The 21758-nt window shown below is 49.2% G+C and overlaps 1 protein-coding gene across 3 annotated transcripts in view; it reads right to left on the reverse strand.

Annotated features, from left to right (window-relative positions):
- INTS4 (integrator complex subunit 4) overlaps positions 1–20081 on the reverse strand; it is a 39510-nt gene extending 19429 nt beyond the window's left edge. Inside the window, exons 1-12 of one of the 3 annotated variants that reach the window (XM_028725918.2) lie at positions 19940–20081; positions 19325–19522; positions 18343–18460; positions 17202–17308; positions 15728–15913; positions 13808–13858; positions 10916–11004; positions 9815–9935; positions 7118–7189; positions 5511–5685; positions 5106–5311; positions 2201–2343 (exon numbers count right to left, since the gene is read on the reverse strand). In XM_028725918.2, coding sequence (XP_028581751.1) covers positions 2201–2343; positions 5106–5311; positions 5511–5685; positions 7118–7189; positions 9815–9935; positions 10916–11004; positions 13808–13858; positions 15728–15913; positions 17202–17308; positions 18343–18460; positions 19325–19522; positions 19940–19996 — 1523 coding nt within the window. In that variant the 5' untranslated portion in view covers positions 19997–20081. The remainder of the gene's footprint in view (positions 1–2200; positions 2344–5105; positions 5312–5510; positions 5686–7117; positions 7190–9814; positions 9936–10915; positions 11005–13807; positions 13859–15727; positions 15914–17201; positions 17309–18342; positions 18461–19324; positions 19523–19939) is intronic. The other 2 variants (XM_028725919.2, XM_028725922.2) reach the window with 2 other exon arrangements.
- Positions 20082–21758: the final 1677 nt, after the last annotated feature.

Here is a 21758-nt window from a genome sequence, read left to right on the forward strand (position 1 = left end):
TCGTAGCGCTGCTGCGAAGCCGGGCGGGGGGCGGGAACACCTGCCCCAGCCACCCCGCTTCGGAACGCTGCTCCGAAGCGGGGGGGGGGGCGGGAACACCTGCCCCAGCCGCCGGGCTTCGTAGCGCTGCTGCGAAGCCGGGCGGGGGGCGGGAATACCTGCCCCAGCCACCCCGCTTCGGAACGCTGCTCCGAAGCGGGGTGGGGGGGCGGGAACACCTGCCCCAGCCGCCGGGCTTCGTAGCGCTGCTGCGAAGCCGGGCGGGGGGCGGGAACACCTGCCCCAGCCACCCCGCTTCGGAACGCTGCTCCGAAGCGGGGTGGGGGGGCGGGAACACCTGCCCCAGCCGCCGGGTTTCGTAGCGCTGCTGCGAAGCCGGGCGGGGGGCGGGAACACCTGCCCCAGCCACCCCGCTTCGGAACGCTGCTCCGAAGCGGGGTGGGGGGGCGGGAACACCTGCCCCAGCCGCCGGGCTTCGTAGCGCTGCTGCGAAGCCGGGCGGGGGGCGGGAACACCTGCCCCAGCCACCCCGCTTCGGAACGCTGCTCCGAAGCGGGGTGGGGGGGGCGGGAACACTTGCCCCAGTCACCGGGCTTCGTAGCGCTGCTGCAAAGCCGGGCGGGGGGGCGGGAACACCTGCCCCAGCCACCCCGCTTCGGAACGCTGCTCCGAAGCGGGGTGGGGGGGCGGGAACACCTGCCCCAGCCGCCGGGCTTCGTAGCGCTGCTGCGAAGCCGGGTGGGGGGCGGGAACACCTGCCCCAGCCGCCGGGCTTCGTAGCGCTGCTGCGAAGCCGGGCCGGGGGGGGAGGGGCGGGAACACCTTCTGAAGGCGGGCGGGGGGCGAAAGTCTTTGTCCCCCCTGCCTGCCTTCCCAGGGGCTTTTAAATCGCCCCGGACAGCGGAGAAGTCCTCCGCTGTCCCGGGGCGATTTTAAAATGCCGCCCGCCAGCATTTTAAGATCGCCCGGACAGCGGAGAAGTCCTCCGCTGTCCCAGGGTTTTTTAAAATGCTGGGGGTGGGAAGAAAAGCCCTTGTCCCCCCCCTGGTCTGAAGGCGGTTTCCCTAGGAACGCATTAATTGATTTTCAATGCATTCCTATGGGAAACCGTGCATCGCAAGACGAAAAAACCGCAAGACGAAGAGACTTGCGGAACGAATTAATTTCGTCTTGCGAGGCACCACTGTAGTCACTTGTCACCAGAAGATGCCTGTGGCATTTGCTTTCCTATGTGTGTGACATCATACTGGGTTCATAAGGAAAGAGTTAGCTAATTATAAAATGACTAACCAAGGGAAACCCAAGGGGCAGAGTTAACTGTGTATAAGGTTTTAAGCACAGAGTTTTTTGGGGGGGAGGAGTTAGAGTGGTTGAGAAGACAGTCTGGGGTTAGAAGAGACAGAGAAGATACGTCGGTGGGTTGGGCTAGTCTGGTGTGAGAGAGGGAGAGAATTTGTTAAGAGGAGTCAGTCAAACAGTTGAGATAATCAGTCAGAAGGTATTAGGAAGGTATAGGCCGGTAAAGAAACCAAAGTTAAGATACTGACAGGAATATTATCTGAGAAACCATAAACTTGTTAATGTTTGTAAAATAAACTTGTTTATTTGGTTCACTTTTAACAACTGTCGGGACTCAGTGTTTTACCAGAGAGTAACGGGTTGGTGGCAGAAGGGAAGAGAGCACAGTGGTGGCACAGGGATCAATAGACCGTTAAACATCCGGGGACCCTGTGTGATTGCCACAGTGCCCAAGTGTTTTAGAGCGATACACACACACACACACAATATCATAAGAGAAGAAAAAAAAGGGGGGATCATGCGATCAATATATCGTCTCTAACATAACATTTATGGGGAGGAAACCAAAAGCAGCACACCCGCCATATAAATAATAAGAAATGGCATTAACTATACTCAAACCACAAACAAGTAAGGAAGTGGGCAAACTCCAGCTGTTTGGATATCTGAATCAGTTGCGCATGTAGTGAGCTTTGGGTATAATTCTTTGTGTTCGGAAAAGTGAATTTTTGGATAATGAGCAGGACCTGCGTGCAAGTGCTGTTTTTTCTAAGTTACTCTGAGCTCCTTTTTGTAAAGAAAAAAGTGGCTAGCAAGTTCAATGAATGAATGAATGAATGAATGAATGAATGAATGTGGCCCCCAGAAGGGGAGTTCACTGGCCTTAGGAAGCGGCACTTACTTCCAGATGGAATCCCTATCGGTAGGATACTTGGTGAGGTTTTTCAGGAGCTCCACCAGGGCAAGATGGATGCCTTCTTTTGTCGAGACGTTGGTGCAACACAGCAGCTCGTGGAGAGCCTCCCGGATGTCTCGGGAAGAATCCTAAAAGCAGCACGAAAAGGCTCAGAATATTACAGATGGTCCTGGGGGCACTTGCTTGTGGGTTCTACGCATAACACCCAGAGTGGCGGGCTGCTTTGAGCAGCATCTTAGGTGCTAAAACCCTGGAGAGCTACTGCGTGTCTGGGCAGGCAGTATTGAGCCCAGGTGGACCAGAAGCCTGATTTGGTTTTTTTAAATTATTATTTTGTTTATTAAATTTATATACCGCCCTTCATTCAAGATCTCAGGGCAGTTCACATAATAAAACACAAGATTAAAACACAAGCAATCATTAAAACCAAAACAAACAATTCCCCCCCCCCAACACATTTAAAAGGCTGTAAACAATGAATCAGATGGGACGCGGGTGGCGCTGTGGGTTAAACCACAGAGCCTAGGACTTGCCAATCAGAAGGTTCAAATCCCCGCGATGGGGTGAGCTCCCGTTGCTCGGTCGCTGCTGCTGCCAGCCGAGCAGTTCGAAAGCACATCAAAGTGCAAGTAGATAAATAGGTACCGCTCCAGCGGGAAGGTATATGGCATTTCCGTGCGCTGCTCTGGTTCGCTAGAAGCGGCTTAGTCTTGCTGGCCACATGACCCGGAAGCTGTACGCTGGCTCCCTCAGCCAATAAAGCGAGATGAGCGCCGCAACCCCAGAGTCGGCCACGACTGGACCTAATGGTCAGGGTCCCTTTACCTTTACCTTTTTACCTCGGGTTAGACGCATCAGGTTACAGACGCTTCAGGTTACAGACGCTTCAGGTTACAGACTCCGCTAACCCAGAAATAGTACCTCAGATTAAGAACTTTGCTTCAGGATGAGAACAGAAATTGTGCGGCAGCGGGAGGCCCCATTAGCTAAAGTGGTACCTCAGGTTAAGAACAGTTTCAGCTTAAGAACGGACCTCCAGAACAAATTAAGTTCTTAACCAGAGGTACCACTGTATTTTGTTTATTAACTTTATATACCGCCCTTCATTCAAGATCTCAGGGCAGTTCACAGAATAAAACAAAAGATTAAAACACAAGCAATCATTAAAACCAAAACAAACAATTCCCCCCGCCCCAGCACATTTAAAAGGCTTTAAACAATGAATCCAAAAAGGCCTGGCTGAAGAGGAATGTTTTGCCTGGCGCCTAAAGGAGTATAATGAAGTCACCAGGCGAACCTCCCTGGGAAAGCATGCTACAAACAGGAAGCTGGCGCAGAAAAGGCCCGTTCTTGTATTGCAACCCTCCGGACCTCACATGGAGGAGGCACATGAAGAAGGGCCTTAGATGATGAATGCAGAGTGCGGTTCGGCCGCCAAAACCATATAACACCGGTCCTGAAAGACCTACGCTGGCTCCCAGTACGTTTCCGAGCACAATTCAAAGTGTTGGCGCTGACCTTTAAAGCCCTAAACGGCATCAGCACAGTAGACCTGAAGGAGCGTCTCCACCCCCATCGTTCTGCCCGGACACTGTGGCCCAGCTCTGAGGGCCTTCTGGTGGTTCCCTCACTGCGAGAAGCCAAGTTACAGGGAACCAGGCAGAGGGCCTTCTCGGTAGTGGCACCCGCCTTGTGGAGCGCCCACCAGATGTCAAAGAGAAAAACAACTACCAGACTTTTAGAAGACATCTGAAGGCAGCCTTGTTTAGGGAAGCTTTTAACGTTTAATAGGTTAGTTATTGTACAGTGGTACCTCTGGTTACGTACTTACTGGTAATTCGTTCCAGAGGTCCGTTCTTAACCTGAAACTGTTCTTAACCTGAAGCACCACTTTAGCTAATGAAGCCTCCCGCTGCTGCTGCTGCTGCTGCTGCTGCACCGCGGTGCGATTTCTGTTCTCATCCTGAAGCAAAGATCTTAACCCGAGGTACTATTTCTGGGTTAGCGGAGTCTGTAACCTGAAGCGTTTGTAACCTAAAGTGTATGTAACCCGAGGTACCACTGTTTTTTTAATATTGTGTTGGAAGCCACCCAGATGATGATGATGATTAGGGGAGAGGAGGTCCTTGAGTTATTGTGGCCCTGAGCCATTTCAGGCTTTATAGGTCAAAACCAACCGTTTGAATTGAATTTGCAGCTTTCTACGTCACTGGGAATCATGCACTTAGAAGTTAGGGTTGGCCATAATTTGGCAGGACAGCAGAATCAGACAACCCATAAGTGAAGGGGTGAAGAACTGACGCATGAGAAGAGCAAAGGGTGAGCACAAGCCCATGGCTCCCTCCCAATTCATCCCACAGTTATGGGAAGGATAGCTGCCCCTCTGTGAACCTATCAGCAAGTGATGGGAAAAACATGAACCAGGAGCAACCGAGGAAGAAAAAAACCCCACAGCTAGGTAGAGAACAAAAAGGGACGTGGGTGGCGCTGTGGGTTAAACCACAGAGCCTAGGACTTGCCGATCAGAAGGTCAGCGGTTCGAATCCCCGCGACGGGGTGAGCTCCCGTTGCTCAGTCCCTGCTCCTGCCAACCTAGCAGTTCGAAAGCACGTCAAAGTGCAAGTAGATAAATAGGTACCGCTCTGGCGGGAAGGTAAACGGCATTTCCGTGCGCTGCTCTGGTTCGCCAGAAGTGGCTTAGTCCTGCTGGCCACATGACCCGGAAGCTGTACGCCGGCTCCCTCGGCCAATAAAGCAAGATGAGCGCCGCAACCCCAGAGTTGGCCACGACCGGACCTAATGGTCAGGGGTCCCTTTACCTTTAAGGTAGAGAACAACTCGAAAAGTGGACCAAATAAAGCTCTTGCGGTAAGGGAGGGGGAACACTTGCCTCCAAGACCCCGAGGACGGTGTCCAGCTGGTCCTCCCGGAGAGTGATGTTGTTGGAGATCTTCCTCATGGTATGGATGGACTGGAGCCTCACCTCCTCGATCTCGTCGTTGAACATGTCAACCAGGAAATCGAGGCACTTCTCTGCAAAAGAGGGCGAGGACTGGGCCAACATGCAGAGGGCCTCCACCGCGGCAATGCGGACCTCTGAGAAATGCAGAGCGAGAGAAAGACAAGGTCAGAGCAGGCGGTGTGGGCTGCCCCTATGTATTTTTGCTGGGGCTGGGGAGGGAAGAGAGAGAAACCAGGTCCTCTTTAAGGAGTCCACACCCACCCACCCTTCTAACTGTTTGAGTCAGCAAGGATCTTTTTAAGGGAAGATATTGGTGGAAAAGCCTTCACGCACCGTACATCTCGTCTTCCAGCCCGTGGACAAACGCCCCACAGGCACCCGACTCAATCAGGTTCACAGCTCCGGTGTCTACTTCTTCTTTGGGAGCGTCGTCACCCCATTTTCTGCCACTTGAGAACTCCCCGGAGCTGAACAGCTCCTTGGCTCGTTCGTGGGCTGTGCGTTTCCGCTGCAGATGCAAAAAGCGTAAATGTCACATGCCAGAAATGGTATGCAGAGACAATTTCTTATACAGCGGTACCTCGGTTTTCGAGTGCTTCAGAAGCCGAACATTTTGGTTTTCGAACACCGAAAACCCAGAAATGCTTCCGTTTTCGAACGCACCTTGGAGGTCGAATGGCTTTCGCTGCGTATTTTTCAATTTTCTCAACTGAACTTGCAGCCAGCTCCTTGCACCTCAGTTGTTGAATATTTTGGAAGGCGAACGGTCTTCCAGAATGGATTACGTGCGACAGTAACGTAAAGGTAAATGACCCCTGGACGGTTAAGTCCAGTCAAAGGTGACTATGGGGTTGCGGCTCTCATCTTGCTTTCAGGCCGAGGGAGCCGGCGTTTATCTGCTGACAGCTTTCCAGTTCATGTGGCCAGCATGACTAAACCACTTTTGGCACAACGGGACACCGTGACGGATGCCATTTACCTTCCCACTGCAGCGGTACCTATTTATCCACTTGCACTGGCAGGTTTTCGAACTGCTAGGTTGGCAGGAGCTGGAACAAAGCAATGGGAGCTCACTCTGTCGTGGGGATTTGAACCGCCAACCTTCTGATCAGCAAGCCCAAGAGGCTCGGTGGTTTAGACCACAGCGCCACTCACTGTTTAGGGAAGCTTTTAATGTTTAATAAACTATTGTATTTTAATATTCTGTTGGAAGTCGCCCAGAGTGGCTGGGACAACCCAGCCAGATGGGCAGGGTATAAATAATAAATTATTATTGTTATATTATTATTATATATGATATGCATTAACTGTCTAGATGCCCAACTAGAGCCAGCACATTCAAATGCCAAGCTATCAGGAAGCTTTTAATGTGTGGTGTTCTGTTGTGTTTTTGTATATTCTGTTGGAAGCTGCCCAGAGTGGCCGGGGCAACCGAATCAGAGGGCACGGAACAAAAAAATTAAATTTGTTGTTGTTGGTTATATGAATGGTAACATAAAGTGCACACCCAAGGCCATTAACACAACTCCATAGCAGAAGCAAGAGTAACACACAAGGCACCCAGAATCTTCAGTGCCTTCTTGTGGCGCTCATTTGAAACAGCTGCCAAAGTTCTGCAAATATCGAAAGCCATTAGTTCAGCGTTCAGTTTCTGCATGCCAAATTGCTGTGACTTAAGATGTGCGGGGAACCCTTCACCAAAGAAACCAGAATGGCCTGGGGGAGATTTACTGCAAGCTGAGAAAGGCTGAGCAAACGCAGCCGAGGCTCAAATTTCACTGGCTTCAACCTGCCAGAAAGCCAGCTTCTGATCTCCTGCAGACAGAGAAAAGGATCCGAGGACCATCAGGAAGGAACCTGTCGTGCAACTTTCCGGCATGCCGAGGTTAGGACACGGGATGCACAGCAGAAAGGATCAAAAATAAAAGAAGTTTCTGTACCCTCAGGTCTGACATCAGCTTCTTGTCCAGGGTCTGTTCTAAGAAGTGAGAACTAACTTGTTGCATAGAGCCCTGGGACAAAGGAGGGGAAAGAGGCAAGTTAGCAACAGGGTGATTTTGAACAAAGCACAGGTGAGATAAAAATCCTGGCTGTTAGTCCTCAGCATAAGAGATACACTGCTTCCGAAGGAGGGTCTATTTAGCTATTGGGCTAATGGCTGTTGAAAGACCTCTCTTCCTTCTCAAATTTGTTTTGTCGCCTCCAAGCCAGTGCCTGTCACCACATCTCATGGCAAAGAAATTAATTTCTGCTTTGTGCGCAAAGTCCTTTCAGCCTGTCTGTCCCAAGTCGACGGGGAATCAGCTTCACTTTTTAGCCATGGCACGGAGGAAAGACCGTGTGACACACAGCCCCACTTTCTTGTTCCCTGTTGCCATTTGATTGGCAGCCTTGTTTCGGAAAGCTTTTAAGGTTTCATACTTCTTTTCTTTCTCTCTGCATTTTGTTGGAAGCCACCCAGAGTGGCTGGGGTAACCCAGTCATACTGGCAGGGTATAGGAAATAAATTGTTGTTATTGTTTTGGGAAGGGGAACTCTCTGCTTCCCATCTTTATGTTCTTTTCACTTTTTTGAATTTTTCTTTTAATAATAATAAATAATAATAATAATAATAAATTTTATTTATATCCCGCCCTCCCCAGCCGAAGCCAGGCTCAGGGCGGATAACAACAATCAAATAATCCAACATTCTAAAAACATTTCATTATAAAAATTAATTAAAATCAAATTGATGGCAACCATTAAGCAAAATTCTGTGCAGATTGCCAGAGGAGGGAGCCAGGCTGCGCCCTGACCAAAGGCCTGGTGGAACAGCTCTGTTTTTTACTCTAATATATTTCCTGGCATCAGCCACCCCACAAAATGACCCAAAAACTGCCATTCAAGCTATACCAGAATCAGGACCTCTTTCCTTCATCAAGGCAGGTTTGGGTGGGGGAGTGTTGTAGCGAATGCAGACTCCACCCAACTGAGCTTTAGGGAGAGGCTATATCAATCTATTTACAGGAGGAGGAGGCCCAAGCTAAATCTAGAGCAGCCTTTCCCAACCTGGTGCCCTCCAGATGTTTCAGACTCCCACCAGCCCCAGGCAGCACAGTCTTAAAGCAGCCATGCTGCCGCTTCAGGCTGATGGGAGTTGTAGTCCAAAAAGTCTGGAGGGCAGAGTGTTGGCAATGGCTGCTACTACTGGGGGGGGGCAGTATGCCTCTGAAGGCCTGATCCTGCAGGCTCTCCTTATTCTCTTAAAGGCATTCAGACAAATTCGTGGAGGATAAGGCTATTAATGTCTAGTAGTCACGAGGGCTATGCTCTACCCCAGGGATTCCCAAGCTTGGGTCGCCAGCTGTTTTGGGACTACAATTCCCATCATCCCTGACCACTGGCCCTGCTAGCTAGGGATGATGGGAGTTGTAGTCCCAAAACAGCTGGAGACCCAAGCTGGGGAAATCCTGCTACACAGTCAGAGACAGAATGCCTCTGAATACCAGTGGCTAGGAATTTCATGAACGCAGAGTGTGCTGTTGTGGTCAGGTTTTGCTTGTGGGCTTCCCTTGGAGGTCCTTTGGCTGGGTCGGGACGATATGGGATTAGGGGCGGGGGGCAACTCCCATCTCTTGCAGGGGCGCAATTAGTGCCAGCACCGTCCGTTAAGAGTTTGGGTGTAATCTTCGACACCTCCCTTTCCATGGAGGCGCAGATTACAGCTATAACAAAGGCGGCATTTTTTCATCTCCGCCAAGCTAAGCAGTTGGCTCCTTACCTCTCTCGCCCTGACTTAGCCACTGTGATCCACGCGACGGTCACCTCCAGACTGGATTATTGTAACTCAAGGGACCTGCCCTTGAGACTGACCCAGAAACTCCAGCGGGTGCAGAATGCCGCGGCAAGACTCCTTACGGGGTCCTCGCTGCAGGATCACATTCACCCGGTGCTATACCAGCTGCACTGGCTCCCGGTGGAGTACAGGATCAGGTTCAAGGTGCTGGTTTTAACCTTTAAAGCCCTATATGGCCTAGGACCCTCGTACCTACGGGACGCCTCTCCTGGTATGTCCCACGGAGGACCTTACAGTCTTCAAACAAAAACATCTTGAAGGTCCCAGGCCACAGAGAGGTTAGGCTGGCCTCGACCAGAGCCAGGGCTTTTTCGGCTGTGGCTCCAATCTGGTGGAACGCTCTGTCACAAGAGACTAGGGCCCTGCGGGACTTGACATCTTTCCGCAGGGCCTGCAAGACAGAGCTGTTCCACCAGGCCTTTGGCCAAGGCACAGCCTGACCCCCTCCTTTGGCAATCCTCACAGAACTCTAGCCCAATGGTTGCCATTAATCTGATTTGAACTGCTTTTATAATGAAAGGATTTTAGAATGTTGTATCATTTTACTGTTGTTAGCCGCTCTGAGCCTGGGCTTCGGCTGGGGAGGGCGGGATATAAATAAAATATTATTATTATTATTATTATTTAGTTGGTCACTGTAAGAATAGGATGCTGGACCAGGCAGGCCTCTGGCCTGATCCAGAAGCTAGGCTTTTCTTATGTTCCAGAGGTTTCACAAACCACTAGCATTTCATGTTCATGACGGACAGCTTGCTCCCTTTTCCAACAGCGTAAGGAGATGACAGAGGGCACAGGCACTTACCAAGAGTTTAGCAGCTTGTACTCTCACCACCCAGGAGCCGTCACTGACCATGTGACAAATCTTCCCAAATGCATCATCCACTAGGCGGATTTCTTCGTTGGAGGAAGGGATTGGGACAATGCTGAAGAGGTGGGGAGGAAGAGAAAGAGAGACAAGGTGCTGTATCAAGGCTTGTTCTCACCTGCCAGGTTTGGCTGAGAGTTAAATCTTCTATACCTTTCCCTGCAAATGTTGTGAATGGAGAGAGGGATGGGGAATCCTACCCAACACACTGCCCAATTTAGCTTGAATAAATAAAAGGCATATTTTATTAAGTGAACACCAAGTAACCAGGACTCCAAGCTGGGGGAAAACCCACAGCCGGTGTACTTTTAAATAAAGCTTTTGAACAAACCATGGTTTCCATAACATTTAGTTAAGCTTCATATACCATACGCCTGGTTTACACATTATGCTTGGCCACAGTTTATTAAACCATCAACTGAGCGTCCCCATTCTGCCCAGTGGTTTAACTATGCTTTGTTTACTGCCAACAAACCACAACCTGACGCTATGGTTTGGTGCTGGATTACAAACCTTGGTTTCTTTCAACTGTGGTTTGACATTACATGCAACCCCAGAACACTCCATTAACCATGGTTTGTTTCGCTACCTTACTCAAGAGAGGCCAACTGAAAAAGCTGAAAATGGGGTGAGCTCCCGTTGCTCGGTCCCTGCTCCTGCCAACCTAGCAGTTCGAAAGCACATCAAAGTGCAAGTAGATAAATAGGTACCGCTCTGGCGGGAAGGTAAGCGGCGTTTCCATGCTCTGCTCTGGTTCGCCAGAAGCGGCTTAGTCATGCTGGCCACATGCCCCAGAAGCTGTACGCCGGCTCCCTTGGCCAGTAAAGCAAGGAAAACAAAACAGACCTTGGAGAAATAAGTCATGGTTTGTTTGATTAACTGCAGGACAACTCTCTCTCTCGCTCTCTGACCCATGCCCACACAGCATGGAAACTCAAAAGAAAACTTTGCAGCCTTTTAACTTTACAAGACTGGTCATAACTTTACAAGACTGAACCCCACCCCTTCGTTTAGGACTGCCAGGTATTCCATGCATACCTTTCTGGATAAAGCTGACTGAGGACCCAGGTAAGCTGAACCGCAGCACTGCGGACCTGTTCGTAGTCGTCGGTTAAGAGTTTGCATGCCTGAAAAAGAAGATCTCCAGTCAGCTACCATCAGCCCTAAGTCCTTCCACCAATATTTATATTGCACGCTCACCTTCGTTTCTTTTAAGGAGTTATGCAATCTGCAGGATACGAACTGGAGGAACTAGCAAATTAAAAAGTACAGTGGTACCTTGGTTCTCAAACGCCTTGGTACTCAAAAACTTGGAACCCAAGCATGGCAAACCCAGAAGAAAGTGTTCTGGTTTGCGAACTTTTTTCAGAAGCCAAACGTGCTCCATTTCAAGTGTTACACTTCCGATTTGAGTGGCACACTTCCGTTTTGAGTGTTACGCTGAGGTCTGGCTGTTTTTGCTATTTATTTTGCGTTTTTGTGACTGTGTGGAACCCAGTTCAGCTACTGATGGATGGATTGTGTGACTGCAGTACATTCTTTATTGCTTTCCTTTTATGGATCAGTGGTCTTGTTAGATAGTAAAATTCATGTAAAATTGCTGTTTGAGGGGTTGTTTATAAAAGTCTGGAACGGATTAATCCATTGTGCATTACAGTCATACCTCGGGTTACAGACACTTCAGGTTGTTTTTTTCTTGGGTTACGGACTGCCAAAACACAGTCACACATGCACAGAAGCGCTAAATCGCATTTTGCACATGAGCAGAAGCGCCGAATCGCAACCCACGAGCGTGCAGACGCACTGCTGCGGGTTGCGAACGTGCGTCCTGCACGGATCACGTTCGCAACCCAAGCATCCACTGTACTTTCTATGGGAAAGTGTGCCTTGGTTTGGGAACCCTTTTAGTTTTGGAACGGACTTCTGGTACAGATTAAGTTTGAGAACCAAGGTACCACTGTAAAAAGAAACCTGAGTCCCTGATGAACACAGGAACTTCATTAGAGCCTGCTGGATCAGGCCAAAGGACCATCTAGTCCAGCATCCTGTTCTCACAGTGACCAACAAGATTCCTGTGGGAAACAAGGGATCAGGATTTGAACACAAGACCACTCTCCCCTTCTTTGTTTCCTATTAACTGGTAATCAGAAGCATTGCTGCCTCCACAGCTGGATGCAGCAATAGCCCTTTCCTCCATGAATTTGTCTGATTCTCTTTAAAGCCATCCAAGTTGATGACCATCACTGCCTTCTATGGGAGTGAGTTCCATAATTTAACTATGAGTAGCGTAAATAAGGGGGACGCGGGTGGCGCTGTGGGTTAAACCACAGAGCCTAGGACTTATAATAGAATCATAGAATCATAGAGTTGGAATAGACCACAAGGGCCATCGAGTCCAACCCCCTGCCAAGCAGGAAACACCATCAGAGCACTCCTGACATATGGTTGTCAAGCCTCTGCTTAAAGACCTCCAAAGAAGGAGACTCCACCACACTCCTTGGCAGCAAATTCCACTGTCGAACAGCTCTTACTGTCAGGAAGTTCTTCCTAATGTTTAGGTGGAATCTTCTTTCTTGTAGTTTGGATCCATTGCTCCGTGTCCGCTTCTCTGGAGCAGCAGAAAACAACCTTTCTCCCTCCTCTATATGACATCCTTTTATATATTTGAACATGGCTATCATATCACCCCTTAACCTCCTCTTCTCCAGGCTAAACATGCCCAGCTCCCTTAGCCGTTCCTCATAAGGCATCGTTTCCAGGCCTTTGACCATTTTGGTTGCCCTCCTCTGGACACGTTCCAGTTTGTTAGTGTCCTTCTTGAACTGTGGTGCCCAGAACTGGACACAGTACTCCAGGTGAGGTCTGACCAGAGCAGAATACAGTGGCACTATTAATTCCCTTGATCTAGATGCTATACTCCTATTGATACAGCCCAGAATTGCATTGGCTTTTTTAGCTGCTCATTTTAGCTTTTTTAGTTGGCTCATGTCAAGTTTGTGGTCAACCAAGACTCCTAGATCCTTTTCACATGTACTGCTCTCAAGCCAGGTGTCCCCCATCTTGTATTTGTGCCTCTCATTTTTTTTGCCCAAGTGCAATACTTTACATTTCTCCCTGTTAAAGTTCATCTTGTTTGTTTTGGCCCAGTTCTCTAATCTGTCTAGATTAGAACTTGCCAATGAGAAGGCCGGAGGTTCAAATCCCCGCAACGGGGTGAGCTCCTGTTGCTCGGTCCCTGCTCCTGCCAACCTAGCAGTTCAAAAGCACGTCAAAGTGCAAGTAGATAAATAGGTACCGCTCCAGCGGGAAGGTAAACGGCATTTCCGTGCACTGCTCTGGTTCGCCAGAAGCGGCTTAGTCATGCTGGCCACATGACCCGGAAGCTGTACGCCGGCTCCCTCGGCCAATAAAGCGAGATGAGCGCCGCAACACCAGAGTCGGCCATGACTGGACCTTATGGTCACGGGTCCCCTTTACCTTTATCTTAAATGTTGGGACGTAATGAAATGTGAAAATGCGGATTTACAAATATAATGTATAAGTATCATAAATGTATATGTAAAGATTTCGTATATGTATTGCAACATTAATAATAAATAAATAAGAATCCTGGAGGAGCACACATGGCACCCAGGCCGAAGGCTTGTCACTCCTGATTTTCATTGGTGAGCTATTAAAAGAATGGAAACGGTTTAAAAATAAAGGAAGGAGAAGGAGAAGGAGAAGAAGTTAACTTAAATTTCAGTGGGCCCTCCAGGGCACCTGGAATTTGCCCCAGCATGTTGGGTGCTCATGCAGGGCCTGCACTGGCCACAATTAAAAAATTTAAGAAACGAAAATATCCTGAAGCGAGACTTGCGACACAGCCATCCTCCACAGCCCAGCTTAATGGTAGGGCCCCTCACTAAGCACATAGAACACAGTAATTACCTGGCTATAAATGGTTTGCTGCAACTTTAATCCCCTTTCATGCAGCTGCAACTGTAGAAAAAAAAAATGTGATTATAGTACCCAAAACAAAAAATAATAATAATTTAAATGGAGGGGTGGGAAAAATCACAAGAGGGGCAGGTCCTTAAAGGATTTGCTACTGGAGTTTAGCTATTAAGGGCATCAGCACAGGAGACTGATAAAAAATAAATAAATTGAGTCGCAGAGATAACCTTACAAATTATTTTTCACCTTTGCTACGAGCTCCGTCTCAAACATCCAAATCCTGCAACTGAGTCCATTATGTGCTTAAGGCTACACTCCTATGTCCATTTCCCCCCGGGGAGTCAGACCCATTAAACACAGCGGGACTCGAACTCAGGCCACATGTGAAAGGTTGCTGCTTGGTCGTCCTTTCCTATGATGACTAGATGAGCGTTAACAGTCGAGACTCCATCACCAGGTTTTGGCCACACCTTCTCCTTATCACCCGAAGAGAACCAGTTTAATATTATAATCCAGGGGTCGGCAAGGTTTATCTCGCCTGGGTTGGTTCACTCCCGCGGAGATTGCTCTGTGGGCTGGATCGCGCCTGCACAGATGCGATTTCCGGCGCCGCAGAAGTGAGTCCCCACTCTGCCGGTTTAGGGCAACATGCAGGGACTCGCCGAGTGAGCGGCTGGGTTCAGGGGCGGCTTGTGGGCTGTTTAAAAAACGACCCCCATGGGCCGCTTGTGGCCCATGGGCCACAGGTTGCTGACCCGTTATACAGTGGTGCCCCGCAAGATGAATGCCTCCCAAGACGAAAAACCCGTTAGACGAAAGGGTTTTCCGTTTTTGAGTTGCTTCGCAAGACGATTTTCCCTATGGGCTTGCTTCGCAAGACGAAAACGTCTTGTGAGTCTTGTGATTTTTTCCCGCTCCCCCCCCCCTTTTTCTAAGCCGCTAAGCCGCTAATAGCCTTTTAGCCGCTAAGCCTTTAATAGCCGCTAAACCGCTAATAGCGCTAATCCGCTAAGCCGCTAATAGGGTTGCTTCACAAGACGAAAAAACCGCTAGACGAAGAGACTCGCGGAACGGATTATTTTCGTCTTGCGACGCACCACTGTACAGTATTTTTCGCTCTATAAGACGCACCTAACCATAAGACGCACCTAGTTTTTAGAGGGGGAAAGCAAGAAAAAAAATATTCTGCGCAGAGCATGTAAGCCGCTCTCGCTTTTCTTGCTTTAAACCATTCCGTCCCTCCTCCTGCTTCGCTGAGAAGCCAGCAGAGCAAGAGCAATAGCAATAGCTGCACAGCACTTCTTCTGCTAGCTTCCCAGCAAAGCGGGATGAGGGATGAAAGGGAGCGCTGAGCAGAGCCTGTATGCATCCCAGATGCGAATGCAGGCAGGAGGCTCTGCTCAGCACTCCATTTAAAGAGCCGCACGGAGCGTGTGTGTGGCTCTTGCTGGCTTTTCCCCGAGGAGGGAGAAGGGCAGCCCATCAGTCCCTTCCCCCTCCTCGGGGAAAAGCCCCCAAGAGCCGCACGCACGCTCCACACAGCTCTTTAAAAGGAGTGCTGAGCAGAGCCTCCCGCCTGCATTCGCTCCATAAGACGCACACACATTTCCCCTTACTTCTTAGGAGGGGAAAAGTGTGTCGTATGGAGCGAAAAACACAGTAATCCCTCTGACAACTTCCTGGTCAGCACCTTCTTTTCATGGAAGGCTACAAAGAAGGGAGTAAGAGACAGGAAGGCCGGCCAATTCCTTAAAGGAGGACGTCTGCCATCCCATGGCTATGCCTGCTGGCCACTCACAGTCCCCATGGTGGCTAAATTCACCCCAGAAACACCTGCTAGCCTCCAATGCGCACCCCACACTCAAGTAGTATTTTGATTTAAGGGAAGCTGAACTCAGCGCTCCCGACCCTTACCATTGCTTTTATAGCCGCAGTTCTAACCCGAGGATCCTGGTCACTGAAGTGATCCCCGATGATCTTCTGGACGTCTTTGGGAGGCTGGCCTTCGACTTCTTTCGAGGTGCCTTTTTCCACAGTCCCAAGGTAGCCAATCAGGAGGAGGCATTTGGTCCTTACCCCGTGGGAGGAATCAGTCAGATGCTGAGGAGTAAGGAAGAAGTAAATGAATGAACAGATTAGCCCAGAGGTCGGCAACCTAAGGCCCATCGGCCGGAAGCGGCCCATGAGGGTCGCTTAACTGGCCCATGAGCTGCCCCCGAACCGAGTCGCCGGGTTGGCTAGTCCCCGCGCCCTGCGCTAAACTGGCGCAGCGCAGGGACTCTCTTCTGCAGCTCTAGAAATCGCTTCTGCACATGCCCAGACTCCGAAAATCACTTCTGCGCAGGCACGGTTTTCGGTGTCTGGGCATGCGCAGAAGCGATTTCCGGTGCCACAGACATGCACAGATGCAATATCCAGTGTTGTGGTGAGCCAGTCCGGCCCACAAAGGATCTCCGCGGGAGTGATCCAGCCCATGCCTGATAAGCCTTGCTGACCCCTGGATTAGCCCAAACTTCTCCCAAATGAGTTCTTGTTTTTTAAAATGGACCGGTTTGTTTGGGGATTCAACACTCTTGGGGACGTTGGGTCTTATATGCAGTGGGATTTTAAGCACGTTGCCAAATTTGGGGAAGAGGGTTTTTAATGAAATCTCAGCAATAAATGGGGATGGGGGTAAAAAAAACCCACCTGGATTGGCTTTATTAAATCTCCATACACACCCAGCAGAAAACCAGGACATCTTACATTAAAAATAAATGAATCTCAGCAGCTATATACTAGCAGAAATCTTACAAGGGTTAAGCATAGCAAAATGGCACATTAACTGAGTAACTGACACAAAGTTCTGTGGGGGGAGAGATATTTTTGGCAGATTTCATAATGTAGACCAGTTTAAAAAATACTGTTAAATCTGTTCCAATGGTCTTTAAAAATATCTGGATTATGCAACGTTTAAGTTATATTTGTTCAAAGGGGACATACCCTCTTTGGAACATTTTTGGTGCCAGAGGTTGTATGGCTGTGCAAGAAAATGAACTATTATTATTTTTTAAAAATAAAAAACTCTCCCCAGGCCACTTTTCCATCTCAGGTCATGCTCCCTCCCTACATTGCTCTAGGCCCTATTTTTTTCCTGGCTCGAAAGTGTCCTTGAACTGTAATAATGCCTCTTGGCTGCATGGATGGAAAGGGGTGTTGGGTGGGTGCTATGTAGAGCCTTTGACTTTTGCCTGGCTGGAATGTAGCCGACTGTAAGAGTTGCATCCAGTGCTCTGTGCAGCTTTTGCCTCTAGCCTGCCTACCACCCCCAAAGGGTAACTGCAGCTCTCAGGCTGAAGGAAACGTCGTTCCACCTAAAAATATTTCCATATTGAATAGTTCAAATTACCTTGCAGGCAACATCCACCAGGCGCATTCTCACCGCAGGGCTTTCTTGGAGCTTCTTTCCAATCACCAACAAGGTATCCAGCAGCTGAGCAAGAACTTGGTGGGACTCTTAAAAACAACAGTTGTTTTTTTTAAAAAAGTCATTATTTTATCTTGCATTCACTCATGTCCTGGGTCTGGAGGCACATGGTCCAGCAACTATGCTGAATCTAAGCAGGTAACCATTTGATTTAATCATTTTCACTCTTCACTTGAATTTCCAAACACCATTCTGAAATATTGCACAGGCTTTTTATTAATTCGGAGACCGGCCTTCTAGTCTTTCCATCTGCTCTGCCAAAAAGAGAAACGCCAGTGATTCTGTTTCGTACACTTTTACGGTACAGTCATACCTCGGGTTGTGAATGCGATCTGTGCAGGAGGCATGTTCGCAACCCGCAGTGCTGCGTCTGCACATGCGCGTGATGCGATTCAGTGCTTCTGCGCATGCGCCAAAACCCGGAAGTAACCCGTTCTGATACTTCCAGGTTCGGCACAGTCCGTATCCCGAAAACGCACAACCCACAGCGTTCACAACCCGAGGTATGACTGTACGTCCTGCCACTTTTCCGAACCGGTCGGCCAGTTTCATAAGCAACAGGCCAAACCTGGTTGCAAGCTTGCTGCAAGCCTGGAGAGCTAAACCACGAGCCCAGGTTCAGCCAAACACTATGCCAAGCCATGACTTAGCTCAGCTCAGCACAGTAGCAGCAGGACTAGGGGGCAGTCCGGCATCTGCAATCTCCTCTCCTGAAACCTGCATCCTCACACATTCACACTAAACCTTGGTAATGATGTGCAAACCAAACCATTTTTCCAACAAGATTCAGGGCTAATCAATGAGGTGCCCTCCAAATGCTTTTGTCTAAAACTCTCCCCATCCCTGGGTGGAGAGGCTGGAAGGTTGTCCAATTAAGATGGTGAGCTCATAACCACCGGTTATCCCTGGTCTAGGCATATACCTATAATGTTACTCAATCTAAAGCAGTTTCATGCAACGATATGAAAGCAGTGTGCACGTACAACAACCCCTACCCCCAACAAAGTGAAACCTGGAAGGATTTGTACACCTCACCAGATTCCGTTTGGAAAATATCACCTACTCTCATTTTGGAGTGTGTTGATGGCATCGTCCAGAATGCAGTCAGGAGAAAAGCCTGGAGTCTTTGTCAGCAAACCCAGCAAGGAAGCAACCTTCAACCTCACAGAAGGATCGTTCTCCTAGGATGACAATAAGAGAAAAAAGTGGACTAAAGCCTTCACAAGCCAACTCTATCTGGGTGTGCAGTATCCACCGAAGAATTTACCGTATTTTTCGCCCTATAGGATGCACCTTTTCCCCTCCAAAAATGAAGGGGAAATGTGTGTGCGTCCTATGGGGCGAATGCAGGCATTTGCTGAAGCCTGGAGAGCGAGAGGCGTCGGTGCGCACTGACCCCTCTCGCTTTCCAGGCTTCAGGAAGCTATCCACAAGCCTTGCGCGCCCGGCGGGAGTTCCCACGGGCTCGCAAGGCTTGCGGGCAGCAGCCTGCAGCCCGGAGCACGGGATGCCCTCTGGAGGACCTGCTTCGGGCAGGTGTCCGCAAGCCTTGCGCGCCCGGGGGTAGTTCCCGCGAGCTTGCAAGGCTTGCAGGCGGCAGCCTGCAGCCCGGAGCATGGGGCGCCCAAAAAAATGAGGTGCGCCCTATGAGCCAGTGCGCCCTATAGGGTGAAAAATACGGTACATAAAAGTAGACTTTCAATACGGTTAAATATGCTTCAGGTTGAGTGTTTTCAGGTTGCGCTCCGTGGCGACCCGGAAGTAACGGAACGGGTTACTTCCGGGTTTTGCCACTCACGCATGCGCAGACACTCAAACGGACGTCATGCGCATGCGCAGGAGAGGTGAACTGCAACCCGCACATGCGCAGACGCAGGCTCCGTTCTACTCATGATGCAAACGGGGCTCCGGAACGGATCCCGTTCGCATCCAGAGGTACCACTGTACTTACCATTTAATTTTTGTTCTTAAAATCCCAAGAAATCGACTGATTTTTGCTCCCAAGACACCTTGCGATACCGTGAGATACCGCCCCTTGGCCCTACCTTGTAATAATGCTCCAGCAAGATTCTGACCACTCCTTCCACACTTTCGGCTTCCACTGGCTTCCGAGCAAACTGAAGGAGGTACTGCAAAGCGTCCGCTGGCGAAGTTGCCTTGCACAGATCCACATGGAGTGCGGCCGACTTACTTGGTTTGGTCAGTCGGAGTTTCTTCGCTGAAATTTCCTCATGCTGCTGTTGCTGAAATACGAACGCTTTATTAGGCTGAATTCACACACAAACAAACAAGAGCGGCAGTATAACCCAAATCGACTTACAAACAAACAACAGGCCCCACGTAGAAACATTAAGGCCAAGAGGAAAAACAAATGTACTGAAAACATCCCTCCCACTTCTAAGAGGCCATACGTTTAATCCTTACAACAACCCTGTAAGGTAGGGTCAGGATGAGAGGCGAGAGCAGCTACCTCCTCCCCCACCCGCACCGAGGTCACACCTTTGAGCTTCGAGTGGGAGGATTTGAACCCAGGTCCCTAAGCCCGCCACTCTAACCACTGCGCGACATTGCCCTTGCCCGTGGATGGGAGACGAATAAGCTTTACAGGTTTCGCCCCTTCCCTCCCTTCCCCACCCCACTTCCAAGGCCTCGCCGGTTACCTGGACGACCACTTTGCTGAACTCTTCGTACACCCGTTTCTTCAGGTGCGCCGCCATGACGGTCTTGATATTTCGCTTTCCGGCGCCGGCTGAGCCCCGCCGGCCACCGTCCTCTCCCTTTTCCTTCCCTCCCTCCCGCGCTGAGTATAAGTCAAAGAGATGAGGTTCTTAAGCCTTCCGCCCTTCTACTTCGGGCTTCCAATCGCAGCCATCAGACTCCTCCGCGTGCGGAGGCGAAGAGGGGAAGAAGTAAATGGGCAATATTCTCATATATCCATGTTAAGAATTCGAGAAAAGCCGGAGAAGGTTGCGGCGCCTTGAAAGCTCGCAGGGGCCGTTGCACCAAGGAAAGACGTGAACGTCCCAATTAATCTGCCTCTGCCCAAACGCCCACACCTTTTAAGGCGAAGGGCATGATTATTGGAAAATCATTTGCAAAGAAACCTTCAATTGCTTGGCTGTTTCAGGCAGCGCTCTAAGCTCCTTCTGGATACCTGGTTATTATATATATATATATATATATATATATATATATATATATATATATATATATATATATATATATATATATATATATATATATATATATATATATGTTTGGTGGCTCCTATTTAACAGCCACCACTCTTGCCCCGCAAAGGATTTAATGCATGCGATGAGGACCCGGAAGTCTCTATAAACCAAATTTCACCTAAGACTGTAGCCCCTTGTTGGACAATCAGACTGTAGGCTCGGAAGCAGCAAAAAGGGGCGGGACGGACGGAGAGGGGCGGGGCCAGCCTTTCCTGGAATACTGTACTGTCTTATGCGTGGGTAGAAATGGAGGTGGTTGTGATGTAAGGGCGATCTGCACATGCTCAAAGGCACTGATTTGTTTATATGCTTGCTTGCTTTTAGATCCTGCTACTTAAGGGATCAAATTTTGAAAGGGAGGCAGAAATAAGAACATCGGAACGGCCCCTGCCTAATAATGATGATGATGGTAATAAAATAAAAAATAAAATAAAATAAAATAATAATTTTATTATTTATACCCTGCCCATCTGGCTGGGTTTTCCTTCATCAAGTCAGACCAGCATCCTGTTCTCACGGTGGCCCAACTAGAGGCCTGTAAGCGGGGCCTGAGTGGAGGGAGAACATTAACAAATTACTTTTATAAAATAGAAAAAAACGCTGTTATAAATGCCAGCATGTTTTGGTAAAGGCATTCTTCAGCAACACAAGAGAGCTGTTTTTTCCCCCCCTCCTGTGAAAAACTCCTTTTCACCTGTGAAAAACCTAATCCTCTAGTGTCAAGGGAAAAAATACAGAAACATATCTGCAAAGGCATTGCATTTGCAGGGGAAGCTCAGCTCAGGAGCCCCAGGTCTCCAACAAAGGAAAACAGGGAAAGTGTCAATACCAAATGCAGCAGTGCACTGATAAATGTATCTATGTACTGGCTCGATGTTATTCTATGGGAAAACTTTAGAAATTCATAAGAAATCATCAATCTTCTCAGTTCCAATGGCATTAGGACCCAGGGAAGTGAGATATAAGGGGTAAAAGGTAAAGATAAAGGACCCCTGGACGGTTAAGTCCAGTCAAAGGCGACTATGGGGTTGCAGCACTCATCTCCGCTTTCAGGCCGAGGGAGCCAGCATTTGTCCATAGGCAGCTTTCCGGCTCGTGTGGCCAGCATGACTATACCGCTTCTGGCGCAACGGGACACTGTGACAGAAGCCAGAGCGCACAGAAATGCCATTTACCTTCCCACTGCAGTGGTACCTATTTATCTACTTGCACTGGCGTGCTTTCAAACTGCGAGGTTGGCAGAAGC

The sequence above is a fragment of the Podarcis muralis genome, chromosome 4 (genome assembly GCF_964188315.1).
Source record: "Podarcis muralis chromosome 4, rPodMur119.hap1.1, whole genome shotgun sequence".
Classification (NCBI taxonomy): Eukaryota; Metazoa; Chordata; class Lepidosauria; order Squamata; family Lacertidae; genus Podarcis; species Podarcis muralis.